At 58.5% G+C, this 15,776-nt stretch overlaps 3 protein-coding genes across 3 annotated transcripts; 2 read left to right on the top strand and 1 right to left on the bottom strand.

Moving 5' to 3' along the window:
* Positions 1-285: 285 nt before the first annotated feature.
* On the top strand, positions 286-1,862 carry B0H18DRAFT_868786 (protease; the record flags this gene model as incomplete). The annotated part of the gene is made up of 7 exons (XM_048039968.1): positions 286-461; positions 513-570; positions 619-772; positions 827-997; positions 1,048-1,400; positions 1,457-1,638; positions 1,691-1,862. The coding sequence occupies 7 exons, from the start codon at positions 286-288 to the stop codon at positions 1,860-1,862; spliced, it is 1,266 nt and encodes a 421-aa protein (XP_047899225.1).
* A 4,088-nt stretch (positions 1,863-5,950) lies between these two features.
* On the top strand, positions 5,951-10,327 carry B0H18DRAFT_976418 (uncharacterized protein). Its single transcript, XM_048044166.1, has 6 exons — positions 5,951-6,304; positions 6,368-8,032; positions 8,088-9,326; positions 9,379-9,520; positions 9,579-9,634; positions 9,686-10,327. The coding sequence occupies exons 2-6, from the start codon at positions 6,375-6,377 to the stop codon at positions 9,948-9,950; spliced, it is 3,360 nt and encodes a 1,119-aa protein (XP_047899224.1). The 5' UTR covers positions 5,951-6,304; positions 6,368-6,374; the 3' UTR covers positions 9,951-10,327.
* Positions 10,328-15,250, bottom strand: B0H18DRAFT_1207160 (uncharacterized protein; the record flags this gene model as incomplete). Its single annotated transcript, XM_048036207.1, has 10 exons — positions 10,328-10,890; positions 10,941-11,510; positions 11,564-11,914; positions 11,963-12,244; positions 12,298-12,803; positions 12,861-12,976; positions 13,029-14,248; positions 14,299-14,379; positions 14,476-14,937; positions 15,008-15,250. 10 exons carry the CDS (start codon positions 15,248-15,250, stop codon positions 10,642-10,644), a joined length of 4,080 nt encoding a protein of 1,359 aa, XP_047899223.1. The 3' UTR covers positions 10,328-10,641.
* Positions 15,251-15,776: the final 526 nt, after the last annotated feature.

The following is a 15,776-nucleotide window of genomic DNA, read 5'->3' as shown; positions in this document are numbered from 1 at the left end:
TGGCACGGAGGCCATGCCGCGACGGCTCCAAGCAGTCGCACCCGGAAACGGATGCGGATGCAGCACTTACACCGCTTCCGCTATACCACAGGATGACTTTGCATCCGCTGCCGATATTCGATCATTCCGCTGCTCTGGCCCATCCGAACCGCCATTCACATCATGGCATCCGCACCTCCGTGGCTTCTGACCAAAGGTATATAAACCGTGCAGGACTTTGGTGAGCAACGCATCATTCGTCTAAGCACACACACACACCCTCGCAACTTACGACTTCATCGCATCATGTTCCGCAAAGCCGCCCTCATCTCAACCGTGTTCCTCGCGGTACTGAGCTGCGCGACGCCCTTCGAGCGCCGCACGGGGACTTCGATCCCTTTTGCGAAGCGCAGTGGTCTTACCGCTGAAGATGGGGTATTCGACCATGAAGCTGCTATTCAAAGTACAATCAACACCCATAAGTGAGTAGACTCCGGATGTAAGGAAGTTTGTCTGACACATATCATGGACAGTAAGCACCGGCAGAATATGATCAACCTGCAGAACAACGATCCTGACAGCATGAATGAAGTACGTTCATCATGTTTTTCCCTGATAACACTCTAAGGATTACTACAGGGCGCCGAAGTCAGGCCGCTCCGGCTGTACAATGCGACGACCCACCACCAGAAGCGTCAGAAGGAACCAACAACTGATGAGGAGAGTGACCTGGAGTGGGCCGGATACATCTCCATCGGTACCCCGGCGCAGAAGTTCTTGATTGATTTCGACAGTGAGTATTTTGCTCCGAATCTTATTGCTAATACAGTATTCATGTGGTACCCAGCCGGCTCTTCCGACCTCTGGGTGCCATCTTCGTCTTGCACGAGTTCCGTTTGCACGTCGAAGGATAAGTACACCGCCGGATCGTCGTCCACTTCGGCACAGAAGTCGGGGACTTTTACGATCAATTACGGCGACGGCTCATCCGTTTCTGGCCCCGTTTACACGGATACTGGTATGTCCCGCAAACACGGTACTTCACTCAGTGCTAATGCGTCCTGTCAGTGACCGTCGCTGGTATAAAGTCGACAGCACAGTATTTCTCGCCAGTGACGACGCTTTCGAGCAGCTTCTCTGGTGACCCCATCGATGGCATACTTGGTATGGCCTACCAAAGCATCTCGAGTCTCAGGCAGCCCCCGTTCGTGAACCAAGCGAAGACTCAGGGCAGCATCACGAGCGCCGCATTCGGGATGAAACTTGCCAGCTCTGGTTCAGAGCTTTACATCGGTGGAACCGATACATCGCTGTACAAGGGTTCGCCCGAGTATCACACGGTGACTGGGTCAGGTTACTGGCAGATCTCGGGGGCGAAGACGATGATAAACAACAAGGCCGTCAACACCGGTTTCCAGACCGTGAGTGTTCTTGTCAGAGCATTACTGTTCAGTGTCCCTTATACGCACTCCTATAGATCATTGATAGCGGGACAACGATCATGTACGGGCCCCCGAGCGCAGTGCAGCAGTTCTACAAGTCTATCCCCGGCGCATCGGTGTACGATTCGCAGAACGGTTACTACCAGTTCCCCTGTAACAAGGTCCCAACTGTAGCCTTCAGCTGGGGCGGCAAGAGCTGGACAGTCAGCGCCGCGAAGTAAGTCAACCCCCGAACATCTACGGCGTATTCTCATCGTAGAACTTTGCAGCTTTAACCTCGGAAAGGTTTCCAGCAAGTCGAGCAACTGTGTCGGTGCTCTTGCCGGGCAAGACCTTGGCTTGGGGTCCAACGTCTGGCTGCTAGGCGACAGCTTCATGAAGAACGTTTACACGGTCTTCTCTTTCGACCAGAACGCTGTCGGCTTTGCCAGTCTCCCTTAAAGTACCCTGATCATCGCATGAGTCGCTAGAATTGTGTCGCGTCAGTATTTGCGGATGTATGTATGTTAGGATGTATAGTACATGGGGTTTCCTACAATCAAGCTGTTTAATGATCCTGATCATACAAGCTCTCCCACCGATGCATCGAAAGATCCACAATCATCAGCCGCTCTAGAAGGTAACACGAATTGAGGGGCTCCTCCACTTTGACTTGCTCAACGTGACAAACCCCGATTGCGGACGCAAACAGGAATTTTGACCAAGAAAACGTAGCACTTAGCTGACCTTAGCAATTGCAGTTGCTCTCGATCGAGATTTCGCGTAGTCTCCGGTGCATAGTGCCCCTTTTTCTCAGAGGATGAAATCACATCAGGTTCCTCAGCCAACCACCACATCGAACCTTTTGTGTACAACCCACAATGTTTACTCACAATCACATCTATATACACAGGTATCTAGTCGTAAAGACAAGTGCCGTTGTGATCCTGTGTCGAATATATCCCTTTTGCTCCTTGTCGACGATGGGCGAGTCATCGAAGGGTGTTCATTGAATGGTGCACTCTTCCGGTCACGCAAATCGCAGATAGGGGTAAAGTCTGGAGCACACAGTAGACGGTCTGGTGCTATCCCAAGGTTTGTGGCGTAAGTCGCGAATCCATGCAAGTCCACAAAACAGCTGACGCACCTACATACAGAAGTTGTGCCAGCGCACCGGACGTATGTGTTATTCTTCTCAGTATAGTACCTCCCCGCCTTCACGGCACACGCTGCTAGAAGAGTCGGTCGTCCGCAACTGGGTGATCGCGCATCCGTACTTCTTGCTTGATCATGACGACATGCTAACAGATGCTAACCTCGACGATACGATCTCAGTCTGCCGCACCTCAATCTCGGTCGTCGTGCACCTCATCAGGTTCCGTCGCTAACAACCGCGCTAGCTCGATCCGACCATCGCAGATCATCATATATAAAAGCCCTGTATCACAAACAAGTACGAGACCGAAGATCACGCACCGAAGCTCTCAGCCTCAGAGCCTCCTCAGGACGCTGAGCCGCTGCGCATCCGCTGGAATACCCCCACCAACAAGACAAAACTCACCGGGCCGCAGAGGCAGCTAACGCTGGGCACCGGCAGATGCGAACAATCATGAGACACATAGCAATGCACTATGCGGTGGCTCGCAATGTCAAGTTGAGGAGGAGACTCTCGTAAACCCCACTTTCGCCGACGCCAGAACGCCCGAGGACACCACAGTCAAGTCCGGCCGCTCGTACGGCAGAGCTGGTGAAGCGCTCTAGTGGCCCATCACTTCCATTGAAATGCACGGCTGTTCGTGTGCCTCGTTGCGAACATCCCGCGCTGCCCACTTTGATCCATGCGACGTCCTGGTCGTCAGGTAAAACTCCGCGCGATTCAGATGTCGGACTCATCACATGGAGGACGTTTCCCGCATTCATTGAGCCCAGATCACATGCGAGTCATAGTGAATGCACATCCCGCGTTCTCACTGAGACATTAGGGAATGAAATAGGGAAGCATTGGAGAAGCGTACCCACTTGGCAAGATGGCACCACCAACGTGCATCAACCATCTCGACCCAGTAAGAGACGCCTTCCGACGCCCGGTCGGCCCTGGAGGTACCGGTCAGACCAAGTGAAGGGACTACTGAGACACACCCACGCAAGCAGCACGCAACTCTCCCATCGCTGTCCTCGAGCCATGCGCAGACGTGAGACGGTCTGCCCTAGTCGGACCGAAGTCCACAGAGAGAAACTCAGAGAGAGCGGATGTGGCGCCGCTGCGAAATCTGAGAACCGCTCGGATCTCAAATGCAGGGTTCAGTAGCCCCGCCTCGAGCTAATAGCGTGGGTGTGGACGCACCTAAAGCGGACCGGGGGTAGTGTGAGCGGATGGCTCAGGCTAAGTAAGCGCAACAGAAACTGTCCAGTACAGGCCAAGTACAGGCTGGCGCATAGCTGTGTGGTGCGGTGAAATCAGTGTAGGCGAGGTGCTGGCGGCAACTGTGGGGGGGCTTGGAGGATACGTACCTCTGCGTACCTACATGTCCATTGGAGATGCTCAGGAACTGGGGCCCTCGTTCGGGCCTGTGGGTTGAGGCGGCACAGACTTCGCAGAGAAGAGCATGCGCAATTGAGAACGCAAACGACGCCGAGAGCGGTGTCAACACATCAAGGCTGGTACTTACCAGGGACCGATCTTGCTTAAGGGGGACGACCAAATTGACCGCCCGCGCCCAACACTCTGGGACGTGCAGCTCCGATGGTCTTCCTTGCGACTTCCCTGTGCACCGTTAGTCTAAGATCCATCACGAGACGTATTGTGCCGGCGTTGAAATGGCGGCCGTGGATACATCGCGAATGCAGGAGGACAATGGCAGAGAAGCGCGACCCGGGATGAATGGCCGGGAGTTCGCTGCGTCTAGACCATGACGCATACGACTTTGGCGGGCCAAGGGACAAGCGGCCAGGGCTAGGCCTCGAGAGTCGCTGCTTCGGAGAGGTGAGCATCCTCAATTCCCCTGGGAGAGTCGCACAAACAAGCACACGGCGGTGGATGAGAGATGTGATGACGGAGAGAGATCAGAAGCTAGGCCAGATCAAGTTTAGACCGTGCGGCATTCGCAGCTGTTCGTGCCGTGGAAGCGTTGTGCTTACGCAGCACCCCAAGAGCGGCGTCATATTGCGTCCTGCCCATTGCTGCTACTGACCATCAGGAGAGAGGAGCGAGAGGGACGGTGCGCCTCCATGTTGCAGCGGCCTGCCAGGGCCAAGCCGGGCGGGCAGGATCTGTCCGTTGGGATCTCAGCCAATTTGAAGATCAAGGCACGGGTGCGCAGACCCATCGACGCCGGCGTTCGAGCCGCTGGCGAAGCCGTGGGCCCTCGATTGATTTCCGTTGACAGAAAGCACAAGTCCCGCAGCTGGGCCGCAGCGGTTCGGGGCCGGATGGCGGCCTCCCGGAAATGGCCGCCTTTTCATTGGCCCCCTCGTGCCTGGTTCGAACACCGACGCTAATTTGATGGGACCGAGACGAGGACACCGCCGGCGGGGAGCGAGGAGACGGCGAGCAAGTGGCGAACTCAACGCGAGCTGTGTTGACGAGAGCATGGGCCAGACCCCGTGCTCGGCCTCGAGGCACACAGGGCCCATCGCTGCTAGAAGTCCAATGTCGAGAACTGTTTGTCACGGGAGCGAGGACGAAGCGCAAGAACAGCATGCGTTGTCTCCAATAAGCAAAGCGCTCGGGCGGATGGCCGAGCAGAAGGGGCTGTGCAGCAATATATGGGAACTGTCCAGACGCATGGACGAGCGACAAAAGAATGCATGTCTGTAAGGCCTCGTGTGCTGTCGAGTGTCAGCTTGGTGTCAATCCGAGCCTGCTTCGCCCGGGTGAGCGGTAGAGACAAGTCGTCAAGAACCGGGTCCAATGGCTTGTTATGGAGGCCTGTGCACCGAGGATGGTGGAACCGGAACACATCAGCTAGCGCGTGGGCGATGAGAGGCAGAGGCGAAGTCTGGCCAATCGAGATACAGCATGTCATTGTTCGTGGGTGAGGGATTGCCGCACTAGCGAGACGAGGTGACAGGAGGTGACTGCGGCGATGAACCTGCATCCCGGGCGCGGTGGCGGCACCCTGATGCGCCGTGTAATCCATCTGGCAAGATCGGGGCTGCGTGTCTGGATCCCAGATGAAAAACATAGGGGCGAAGCAAGTGGGTCCAGCGCGGGTGGCACGCGAAATGCCTGTGAGTCCGGCGAACCGGCGGCGCAAGAGTGGAATAGCATGCGCCTTAGCCATCGATGTCGCCTGTGCCTTGCTGAATTTTGTCCGCGAGAATGCTAAGAACACAGAACGAGCCCGGAAGCGGAACGGGAGGGACGCCGCCATGTGAATCTGGCCGACCGAATACTACGAGAGAGAGAGACTGAGGCTCACGCACGCACTTGTTTGCGCAGCGTGGATGAGTGTGTGCGCCTCCTAATCGGGCAGGTGCTCTCACGCACCACAGCCACGGCTCGCGTCGAGCCCGAGCCTCCCGCGGCCGTCCACAGCGCACACAGCGAGCGTACGCGGGCGGGGCGCAGGGCGCGCGAAGGTCGAACAGGGGTCATACGAGGCCGCAGAGGGCGGAACATGTTGATCGCGGGAAAACGAGCGAAAACGGACGGCAAAAGCGTATGAGCGGTTTGTGGGCCGTCTATTTGGACTCCTCTAACGCTCGGGTGCGGTCCGTCCCCCAGCAGCCACCGGCTTGCTTCCTCCAGCCTGCGCGCCGTCTTCCTCTTCGCCGTTGACGACGCCCTCCCGCACAGCGTCCGAGGCCATCTCCCCCACCCTCGCCCATCCTCCAGAACCGCCCATCGGCGAGCGCGGCGCGTCCGTACCGGGTCTTGACCCATCCCATCACTGTCATCTGAGGTGCGTTCGCCCTCCACCCCGCCCCCAGGTTCGCCAGAGCTCACCTCGTCTCCCGCCCCTTAGGAGTCCTATGGAACTCCCGACATCGCAGGTGCGAGCGTACAACGAACATACTAGTCGTCCGTGGTCGCCTCAAGGCCGGCCGACCGTGAACACCGCGGGCCTTCCCCACCCCGCCTCATCCGCCCCATCTGTCGAGACCAGCCCACACCCGTCCTCGGTCTCACACTCTGCACACGCCTCTCCTTGGCTTCAGCACATCTCTCTTTCCGCCTCCAATCAGCCGTCCTCTGTACCGTCGATGTTGCAGCATTCTGTCCCTCCGCCGCCCCATCCTGGCGATACCTCGGTGCAGCACGGCTCGGTGTCGAACATGCCCAATCACGACTGGGGGAACATGTTTTCATCGCCTCTCGATCCCTCTACATTCCATGCCCTAGCGGCATCAGGCGTCCTGCCGCCAGCCAACGGAGGTGTGCCGTCCAGCCTTCCCGCGCGCTCTGTACGTTCGCCGAATGAATTCTCGGCTAATGTTCGCATCCCCCCTCTCAATACGAAGGACATTGGCCGGCCTGGCGCCGGTCAAGGTTTGCCAGGGCACTGGTCGAATGCGCCATCTCCGTACTCTTCCACGCCCTCAACGTCTCAGAGAGCTTCGCCACTACATTTCAGGCCAGGGTCGGGCAGCCAGCCCTATGGTAAGCGCAGATCCCCCGTAAACGGACTGCCTCAGTATGGACCCATCGCCATGCCTCCGTCGGGCTCCTCGATGGCAAACTCGCACCCCTACGAGAATCACAGGATTCAGGATGGCCGTGATGGCGGGCCTCACAGCCGGCGTAGCTCGCTCAGCCATCAGCTCAACGGCCCCGGCCTCCCTGGCCCGACTGGACACTACGACGTCCCGCTCGGTCCCATGAACGACGGGAACCTCGACACGTTCTCCGCCTCCTTCCCATCCGCACCGTCGTCACTCGATTTCGGCGGGAGCGTACACCACTCGAACGAGCGCTCTAATGCCTCGCTGCCGCCCTCCCTCTGGATGTCCCCCGCATCGGTGTCCTCATCCGTCCCCTCATCTTCTCTGCACCTCACGGGTCCCTCCTACCCGCCGCTCACCCAGATTACCGTCCCACGGCACGGATCAATCTCCGACTCCCTTGGCGGTTCTACGCAGAGCCCGACGAGCCTCTCGTTCTACGGCGACTCTGCAAAGTCATCAGCACCGACGTCTGCGAGCAGTCCCAAGGCGAAGATGTTGTCAGATCTGTTCACCGACGACTTCTTCCCGCATGCATCCCCGCTCGAAACCGCACGCCCACAGAATTTCCCGTCTCCTCGCCTGTCTGGCTCCCCAGACTTGAAGGCGGCAGAGCTCGCCGCCGGCGAGACGGATCCCGAGATACTGCAGAGGGACGATCCGCTTGCGACCCAAGTTTGGAAGATGTATGCGCGGACGAAGGCGACGCTGCCACACGCACAACGCATGGAGAACATCACTTGGCGAATGATGGCGCTAGCGTTGAAGAAGAAGAAGGAGGACGAGGAGAGAATAGCGCGGGGAGAGCAGCCGCTCAACGAGGGACCGAACATTGACGGAAGCAACGTGGACATAGACAAGGTTCAAGAGGAGGCAGAAGAACGAGGGAGGCCTGTCGACAAGGGCACGACGCGGGTCAAGGTCGTCGGCTTTGATGGCGCCAACCAGGACGGCATTGACGATAATGAGTAAGTGTATTGCGTCATTTTTGCGGCACGAGTGTGTTCAAACGTGCTTCTGCAGCGATGTTGTGCCTATGGACTGGCGGGCGATGAGCAGGTCGCGCTCTCGAGTGCCCATGGACTGGCGGCCTGCCAGCCGGTCGAGGTCAAGGCCTCCCATGATGGGCATCCAATCGGCTGATCAGAACGCCATCAAGTTCCCGACAGGATCCCCTCACAAGGGCTCTTCATCGTCTACAATACCAATACCTGGCGCTTCATCATCGCGCCTCGGGATCTCCGCAGTGCTGGAAGCCAGCGAACCTGACCCAACACCCTCGTTCTCAGCTACCGACAGTCCGCCCGCGCATCCGTCCTCGCTCCCAGCGAGCGGACTGCTGTCGCGAATATCTGCCTCAGGTGCTGCATCGCAGGAGCACCGTGCGTTCCCGAAGCACGTGCGCAAGACGAGCTTCGACCATACCGTCGCGCGAGAAGGCATCTTCAACGGGGTAAGTGGTCGTCATCAGGTCAACGGGAAGCCACTGTCCCCTGAGTCTCTTCTTGGCTTGAAGCGCCGCGCAGAAGGGCCCCATGCAGAGAGCATGCTTCGCGGCGACCAGGTCAACGTGCTCCCACATCCAGACCGCATCGACGCACATGAGCCTGAACTGTTCCGGCGCAACAGCCCTCCGTTCCCTTCGTCTTCGTTCAGTTTCAACTTCCCCTCCTCATATGATACCTCCTATGATATGTTTGGCGCAACCCATACCCTACCGCCCCCAAATATCCCTGCATCTTTGCCACCACTCAAGGGTATCCGCTCCCCCGACCTGTCCTTCCACGATCCCCTGCGTGCGCCCATCCCTAGTGGTTTCTCACCTGCCGTTGGTCCGGGCGGCGAAGGTCTTTCCGCGCCCGCTCTTGCTGCCTCCCACGCTGTGGCAGAAGGCTTCGCCCAATTAAACCACGGCAGCTTCGGGGCTATCGAGGATTCGTCTCTCGATTACAACCACCTCGCAGGCATGATGTACCCTGGACTAGATAGTGGCCTCGCCGTCGGGCCCTACACCCACGTCGATCCTCACCAGATTCTCCCTCTTGACACAGACGGTGGCTTCCAGAGCTTCCATCCTAGTCCGTCGAGTGATGGCTGGGGCAACGGTGTGAACTCGAGCTCGAATGCGTCTCCAGAGCCCTACAACCACTCGAATGCCTCGACGCCGCCCTCCGCAGATCATCAGGGTCAGCGCAACCAGCCTCGGAAGATCGCCTCGTCGAAGCGAGTACAAGACTCCGCACGTAATGGTAATCGGAAGAAGTGGGTGTTTTAGTTGCATGATAGTCGCGATGCTTCACTGACGGTTTGTTAGTAGTCCTGAGGTCGGGCGCAATGGGAATGGCGAGGAGGATGCGAATCCGACTGTGTGCACCAATTGCCAGACGACGAACACGCCTTTGTGGAGAAGAGATCCTGAGGGACAGCCGTTATGCAACGCATGCGGTCTATTCTTTGTGAGTATCGTCCAACCGCCCATATATATGCGTCGAGCTTATCGCCGCTCTTTATCAGAAACTGCATGGTGTGGTTCGACCGTTATCGCTTAAGACAGACGTGATTAAGAAGCGGTGAGTGAGACGATACTGTTGGCCACGCAAGGAGACTCATGAGCTGTGTAGGAACCGCGCTTCGGGGACACCACACGGCGCGTCGCGCAAGGGCTCTGCTGGGCTGCCGAAGATTACCTCCTCAGCCAGTCGACCGCGTGCTGCGACCACGAGCTCGATGCCGATGGGCCTCCATGGCTCTCGCCTGTCGCCCACCGCTCGGATTGGTGCCGGCGCCGCGAACATGTCCATGAAGCGGCAGAGACGGACTTCCACGAGCGTAGCAATGCAAGCGTCGTCTGGTCGCAAGCCAGGCGATGAGGGCATTGGTGCGTAGTACTGTATTATAATGTGTGTTGGGAGTCCTTCTCTGCCGTCCCTCTTTCATCTCTGACGTGGTGTGATGCCTATGCTTGTATCTTCCGCTTAGATCTTGTAGCAGTCCGCTCCGAGCTCTGATTGCCTTTGATTATCCGTCGTCCTTACCATGCTTCCTGTTGTCACGAGGGTATGTCAATGTGTGTACGATCGCCAGTAGAGTCCATAGATTATTGTTTCACCAGAGCCCGACCACTCGGATCCTGTCTTTGTGCAATCGATGAAACGTGTATTGCCTAACATCGCTCTCTTGCTGTGTACATATATGCTTTGAGTTGAGCTTCGCTGTATAACAGTCTGCCTTTCAATGATGATCCCTAACACGACGAATCACGCGCACGAACGAATGCCACATCGAGTAGTCTTGGCAAAGTAACAACACGTCTACTGGCTGGACCATGAAAACATATACATATGCATGCGCGGATTGGGCACTTCACAAGCTCAAATAACATACAATTACTAGCATGACAGAATGGTAAGTATGGCAACAATATGCAAGATGTGTACGAAAACATGCACGAAACCTGATGCATAAGATCAGTCGTTATTGACGTCGCCGTCGCCTACCTCGGCTTGTTCTCTCCGGTGCATGCCTGGAGATGGAGATGGAGACAAGCCAGCACTTGGAGGCGGTTCTTCCCTTTCCTCTATCGTCTCCCTTCAGGCTGCCCTTTCCACTTCGCTTTCACAGTGTCCGTAGGCTCGTCGTCCGTCGGACTGGCGACAACGAGCGCACGCTCAAGCGCCTTCTCCCCTCTCTTCTTCATTCGAAGCGACATCGCCGCCTGCAGCGAGTCTATGTATGACTCGTATTTGACAATCTCGGTCAGGAGGTACTGGGATTTCTTCTCCCAGTTACTCAGGGATTTATCAGCATTTGCGGAGCGAGGCCGGTACTATCAAACAAGCGTCAGAGATACGCCCCCTGGTGGAGGAAGGAACGTACTAGGTTGGTCATGGGCGACCTCAGCTCATTATGTTGCTTGAGCTCCGTTTTGAGATACGCGACGTGTTTCTGCAGCGCCTCGAGCTGAGTCTCCTCATCGTGATTACTCGGTACCGTGGATGGCATAGGCGGCTTCCATTCGTTGATGAACGTCCTATCCGCCCAGGGCGACTTGTCCGCCCGAACAGTCGATGCAAGGTCCTTCATCCGGCTCCGCCCACTCCGGCCGCTCCTGATGCTGAAACCGTCGTCGTTGTCCTCGCGCTGTGAAAAGTTGTCCTCGGACGCGGACCGCACCCGTGTGACGGGATCCAACACGCGATTCCAGCCATACTCCATGTTCGAGACGCCGCCGATCAAGGGTTCCTTGCTCTGCCGCGCAGCCCAGTAGTTGCATGTCGAGACCCACTCGTTCACAAGCTCTTCGGTACCCGCTTGGAAGAAGTAGACACCTCCGTTGGACAAGGTCAGAACCATGCAATGTGGCCGCTGACGGTTGTACCCCGGAGACGGGAGAGCGTGTGCGAGCGAATGGGCAAGCACCAGCTTACCCACCGGGTGTGCGTTTTCCTGCGAAAAGAAGTCAAGAACAGAGATACGGCATACCCTGACGTACTACTCACAAGCCAATTACCGCCGCCGACGACATGCGATGCGCCATGCGCATGTTCTCCGAAGACGAACATACTGAGTTCGCCCTTCTGTATGACGACGAAGACGTCCATCCACGACTTCGACTTCGCCCTCTTCCCAGTGCACTCCCAGTACTGCTTACGGCAGAGCATACCTTCCTTTGCCCATGGAGGCCCGAGAAGAGCAAGCTCTTCGTCCGTGATACTGGCGTCAGTACCAGAATCCGAGCTCTCCATGCTGTGAGAATCATCCTCCTGAGTCTCTCGGATTATGGTATGTGAGAGATTGGATGCGAAGCCCATCGCGGGGGTGAGGAATGATGTTGTTGAGGCGTGGAAGCCCTAGAGGAGAGTCAGGACCGCAATTCTGCTCATCTGAGTGCGACCCACTTCAATCGAGTTGGCGAAACTTGGTGCAGGACTCGCCCGACCGTCGACGCTGCTGTTGCTGCTGTAGGGACTGGCGCCCGACTGTGCGTGCAATATCGACTGCAGACCGCGTATACTTCCCCGCTTGAGGTTGGCCAAACGGTCTCCCTGCTGGCCGCGCAGGCTCCGTTGGCGTAGTAACGCACCGTGGTGCGGGCTGAGGGAAGAGGTGGAGGACCGGGCTGTCAGTGCGCTGCCAATAGGCTGCAATATCTGCTGGCTCTTGACGGCATTGTACATTTCCTGTCAAGGATACACTGAGCACCGCCCACCGCTCATAGCGAACAAACACTCACCTTCAACAGGCTTTCTACCTCCGACTCCCAATTCCGGTCATGCACAATAGCCGTAGGCGCAGGCTCCCGTTCCGGTGCCTTCGACTCCCGCTCAGCCACCCTCGCTTCCTGGCCCGACGCCACCGACACCTCGCTCCCATTCACCGGCCGCTGCCCTGTGCCGTCCGAAGCCGAACTCAACTGGCCGCTCGACGTCCCTGCGGACGTCACCGGGTTGGACATGCCCTCGCGCGTGCCGATGCTGTTCCAGCTCGCGATGCTGTCGCTGCGTTTCGCGCGCCGCGTGGCATTTGCCCCGGCGACGTCGCTATCCGAGCCCGCGCGGAAGCTCGTCCAATCGTCATATGAGAGGTCGCTGTTTGAGCCCTGGTTCGGCTGCAGCTGCATCTGAATGGTGCCCAAGGTGTTGCGCACGAATTGGCCGCGGGACATCCGCGTCGCGAGGTCGGCGACGTGCAGATCGGTGTTGAGGAGAAGGAGAGAGTACGTGACGGCGTGGACGACACCTAAGATGACATTGTGAGCCTACACTGCAGTGTTGCGTGCGATATTGAGGCACGCACTGGCACTGCCGAAGATGCTACTGGGGTTGCAATCAAAGTATCGCCGCGCAAACTCGTCCAGAATCCGGTCGACTTGCTGTGTCTCAGCCTTGAGGAAGAGCTTCGCGCACAACCGCCTGCAAACCCCTGTCATTCACCCTCACAACTACAATGCATGAGCCCACTCACCTGAACGCGTGGTCTAGCCGCAGCGCCGAGAAGTCAAAGTGGTCTATGTAATGCCGGAGCGCAGTCTTGTTGATCACGCTCTGCCCACCGAGCCACTCCGCGATCTTGTCCTTCGCCATGAAGTCCTCGTCCTCCGTCCAGCATCGCTCCGCCAGCTCCCGTCCCCGTGCATCCAGGTCCGTGCTATCCTCGCCCGAGCCCTTGACCGGCGAGCTTCGTGCGCCGGCGCTGCTCAGCGCAAACCGCGTAATGTGCTCCCCGCCAATGTCCGACGCAGGTACGAGCGACGGTTCCGACGTTGACGCCGTCGAGCGGTGCTGCGCCCGGAGACGCTCCGTCCCTGCGCCACCCATGCCCATGCTGACGGACGCGAGCGATCCGCTCCCGCTGCGCATCTGGGGCGAGCGTGGGCCGTACTTGAGCGACGACACGCGGGGCGGGCCTGCATTCACCGAACCTGAACGTGCACGGATAGGCGAGTGCTGCAGAGAGACCGGACGGAGTGACGGTGGTGAGGCGGTCATGTCGCCTGACATGCTCGCCTCGGCAGGTTGTAGGTTGAACGTAGGCGTCAGCATCTTCGCAGGCGAGGACACTATCGGCTTTAACGTCGGCCGCGTGGGGCTGTCCTCTTTGCTCGTCGCGCCGTCGCTCTGTGCACGCAGAGCGGCGAGTGCAGGTCGGCGCGCCGGCGTCGTCGGATCGCGCAGGTCGAGTGATGTCGCGGTATCGAGCTGCGAGAGCTCACCGCGGAAGTCAGAGATAATGCCACTCAGAGTACGCCCCCATACCTCCGGCCGGCGACCTTCGCCCGATGCGCGGGCGGGCGTTGACGGTCCTGCGCCCTGTGCAGCCGCTATCGCCTTCTGAACGTCTGCGTCACTTACGCTCATGCTCCGCCGCTTGTGCCCGCGGCTCGCTGTCCGAGTGTGATTTGAGGCCGAGGTCGGCCGCTGCCGGAGCGTCGTTGTCGGCGAAGGCGAGCGCGACCGCTCCACCATCACGAGCGAGACGTCGTCCGCGTCCGAGGGCGCCGACGGCAGACTTTTGTTGACGCTCGACGTGTCGCTGAACACGTCCGACGGATCCGTGCGAGGGGAGACAAAATTCTGCCGGTGCTTTGGCGGGATGGGAGGCACGGGCGGTGTAAACGCGTCCATGAGCGGCGTGGACGGATACGATGCGACAGATGTCGTTGACGGCGATGATGTGATGGTTCGCTGCGGCGTGTCAGTGCACCGGATGTGGGCCGCACAGGGGAACGACTCACTGAGCGTTCGCGGGTGCTAGACTGGCCGAGCATCTTGCCCAGGAAAGCAGACGTCTTTTGGCGGACGGAAGACTTTGCATTCTGAGAGACATGAGTGGCAGAGAACATGAGTGGCAGAGAACATGAGTGGCAGAGAACATGAGTGGCAGAGACAATGCAACATCTCGGGAGACGCACCTTGGCCGGGCTGGTCATGACCCACTCTGCACTCGTGTTGCCGTCATGAGCGAGGTCCATGAACGGATTCGGCTTGAGTCTGCCCTTCGGCGCAGGCGTCACCTGCGGCGAGGGCGCCGGTGACGACGTCGAGAACCGCTGGCCTTGATATGCATCGGGCCTGCTGGGTGTCGTCGGTGAGTCGAGGGTCCTGCCGTCGCTGGGAGCAGAGCCGCGGGCCTTCGCTTTACGTAGCAGGGTCGCGAGGTCCGGGCTACTCGCGGTGCCGGGCGAGCGATACATGGAGCGCCGCTTGGTGTGGTACTCGCCGTCCGGCTCCTCGGGCAGAAAGTCCGCCGTCGACGAGGACGACGACGGCGCCAGGTTGGAGCGGGTGGACGAGGACGCGGACGGCGGCGGGTGGGGACTCGCGACGGGAGAGGGGGTGGGGGCACGATGGTGGGGGTGGCGGGTATACGGGGCCTGCGAGGGGAGGGGAAGAAGAGGAGAAGGAGATGGAAGCGTTGGAGAGATCAGCACCTAAGCTGTCTACGTCGAGGCTCTCCTTGAGGACGACGGTGCCGCCTGCGCGCAGAGCCTGTTCAAAGTCTAAATCGGAGCGGGAGGTGCGTCGGGAGGCATGGATGTCGCTGGGCCCGATGGCGTGGAGACCAGAGGGGAATGCGGAGGGCGGTGCAGGCGACCGCGGCGACGGCTGTCTGAAGAGGGACGCCAGATTGGCAGGCCGCGTCGCAGAGTCGCGTGTGTCAAGCCCGCCTCCGCCAGCGACGCACATCCCCTTCCTGCCGCCCACACGTGGCTACAAATCGTTCTCCCTCCAGCGCCTCCTTTCTCGCAATCCAGTCGCCCGTTACAGAGAGCAACCATATCCCATATCCCGTATGCAGGTACACCCCCGTATTCAAATGTGAAACAACCCGTCACGATCGCTCTTTTCCCGGTCACATCCTAGAACGATCCCGGGTGGGCAGTACCGTACGCTCAATCCCGCCCAAGTTGCCTTTTCAGGTAACTCCCGATGTATCCATGGATCTACATTCAACATCCCACGTTTGGGGAGGCCGATACATGCTGATCAACGTGCCCAGGTGGGTACTCAGCGCTCAGCACTCAGTACTCAGCTTCAGGTCCTCGGCAAACGCCTCCCACCATAACTCTAGATTCGTAATTGGCGAGACGTACTAACCGCTGGCGTTGCAGAGCTGCGTTTGCTTCGTCCGCTCCGCATGGTAACTGTTTCTAGACCTCCGAAACCTGGGGACTGTTGCTAGCCTGGTTCAGCTTGCCGACAAATTACTGAA

Source organism: Fomitopsis serialis, assembly GCF_022376445.1.
Source record: "Fomitopsis serialis strain Sig1Antser10 chromosome Unknown B0H18scaffold_4, whole genome shotgun sequence".
NCBI lineage: Eukaryota > Fungi > Basidiomycota > Agaricomycetes > Polyporales > Fomitopsidaceae > Fomitopsis > Fomitopsis serialis.
Note: the sequence above shows the minus strand (reverse complement) of the source record. Positions and strands in the feature narration are given on the sequence as shown.

Coding starts and splice junctions, on each gene's coding strand:
- B0H18DRAFT_976418 (XM_048044166.1), top strand. CDS start 6,375: ATGGAACTCCCGACATCGCAGGTGCGAGCGTACAACGAACATACTAGT. Junction 9,327..9,378: donor CGTAATGGTAATCGGAAGAA/GTGGGTGTTTTA, acceptor ACGGTTTGTTAG/TAGTCCTGAGGTCGGGCGCA. Junction 9,521..9,578: donor ACGCATGCGGTCTATTCTTT/GTGAGTATCGTC, acceptor GCTCTTTATCAG/AAACTGCATGGTGTGGTTCG.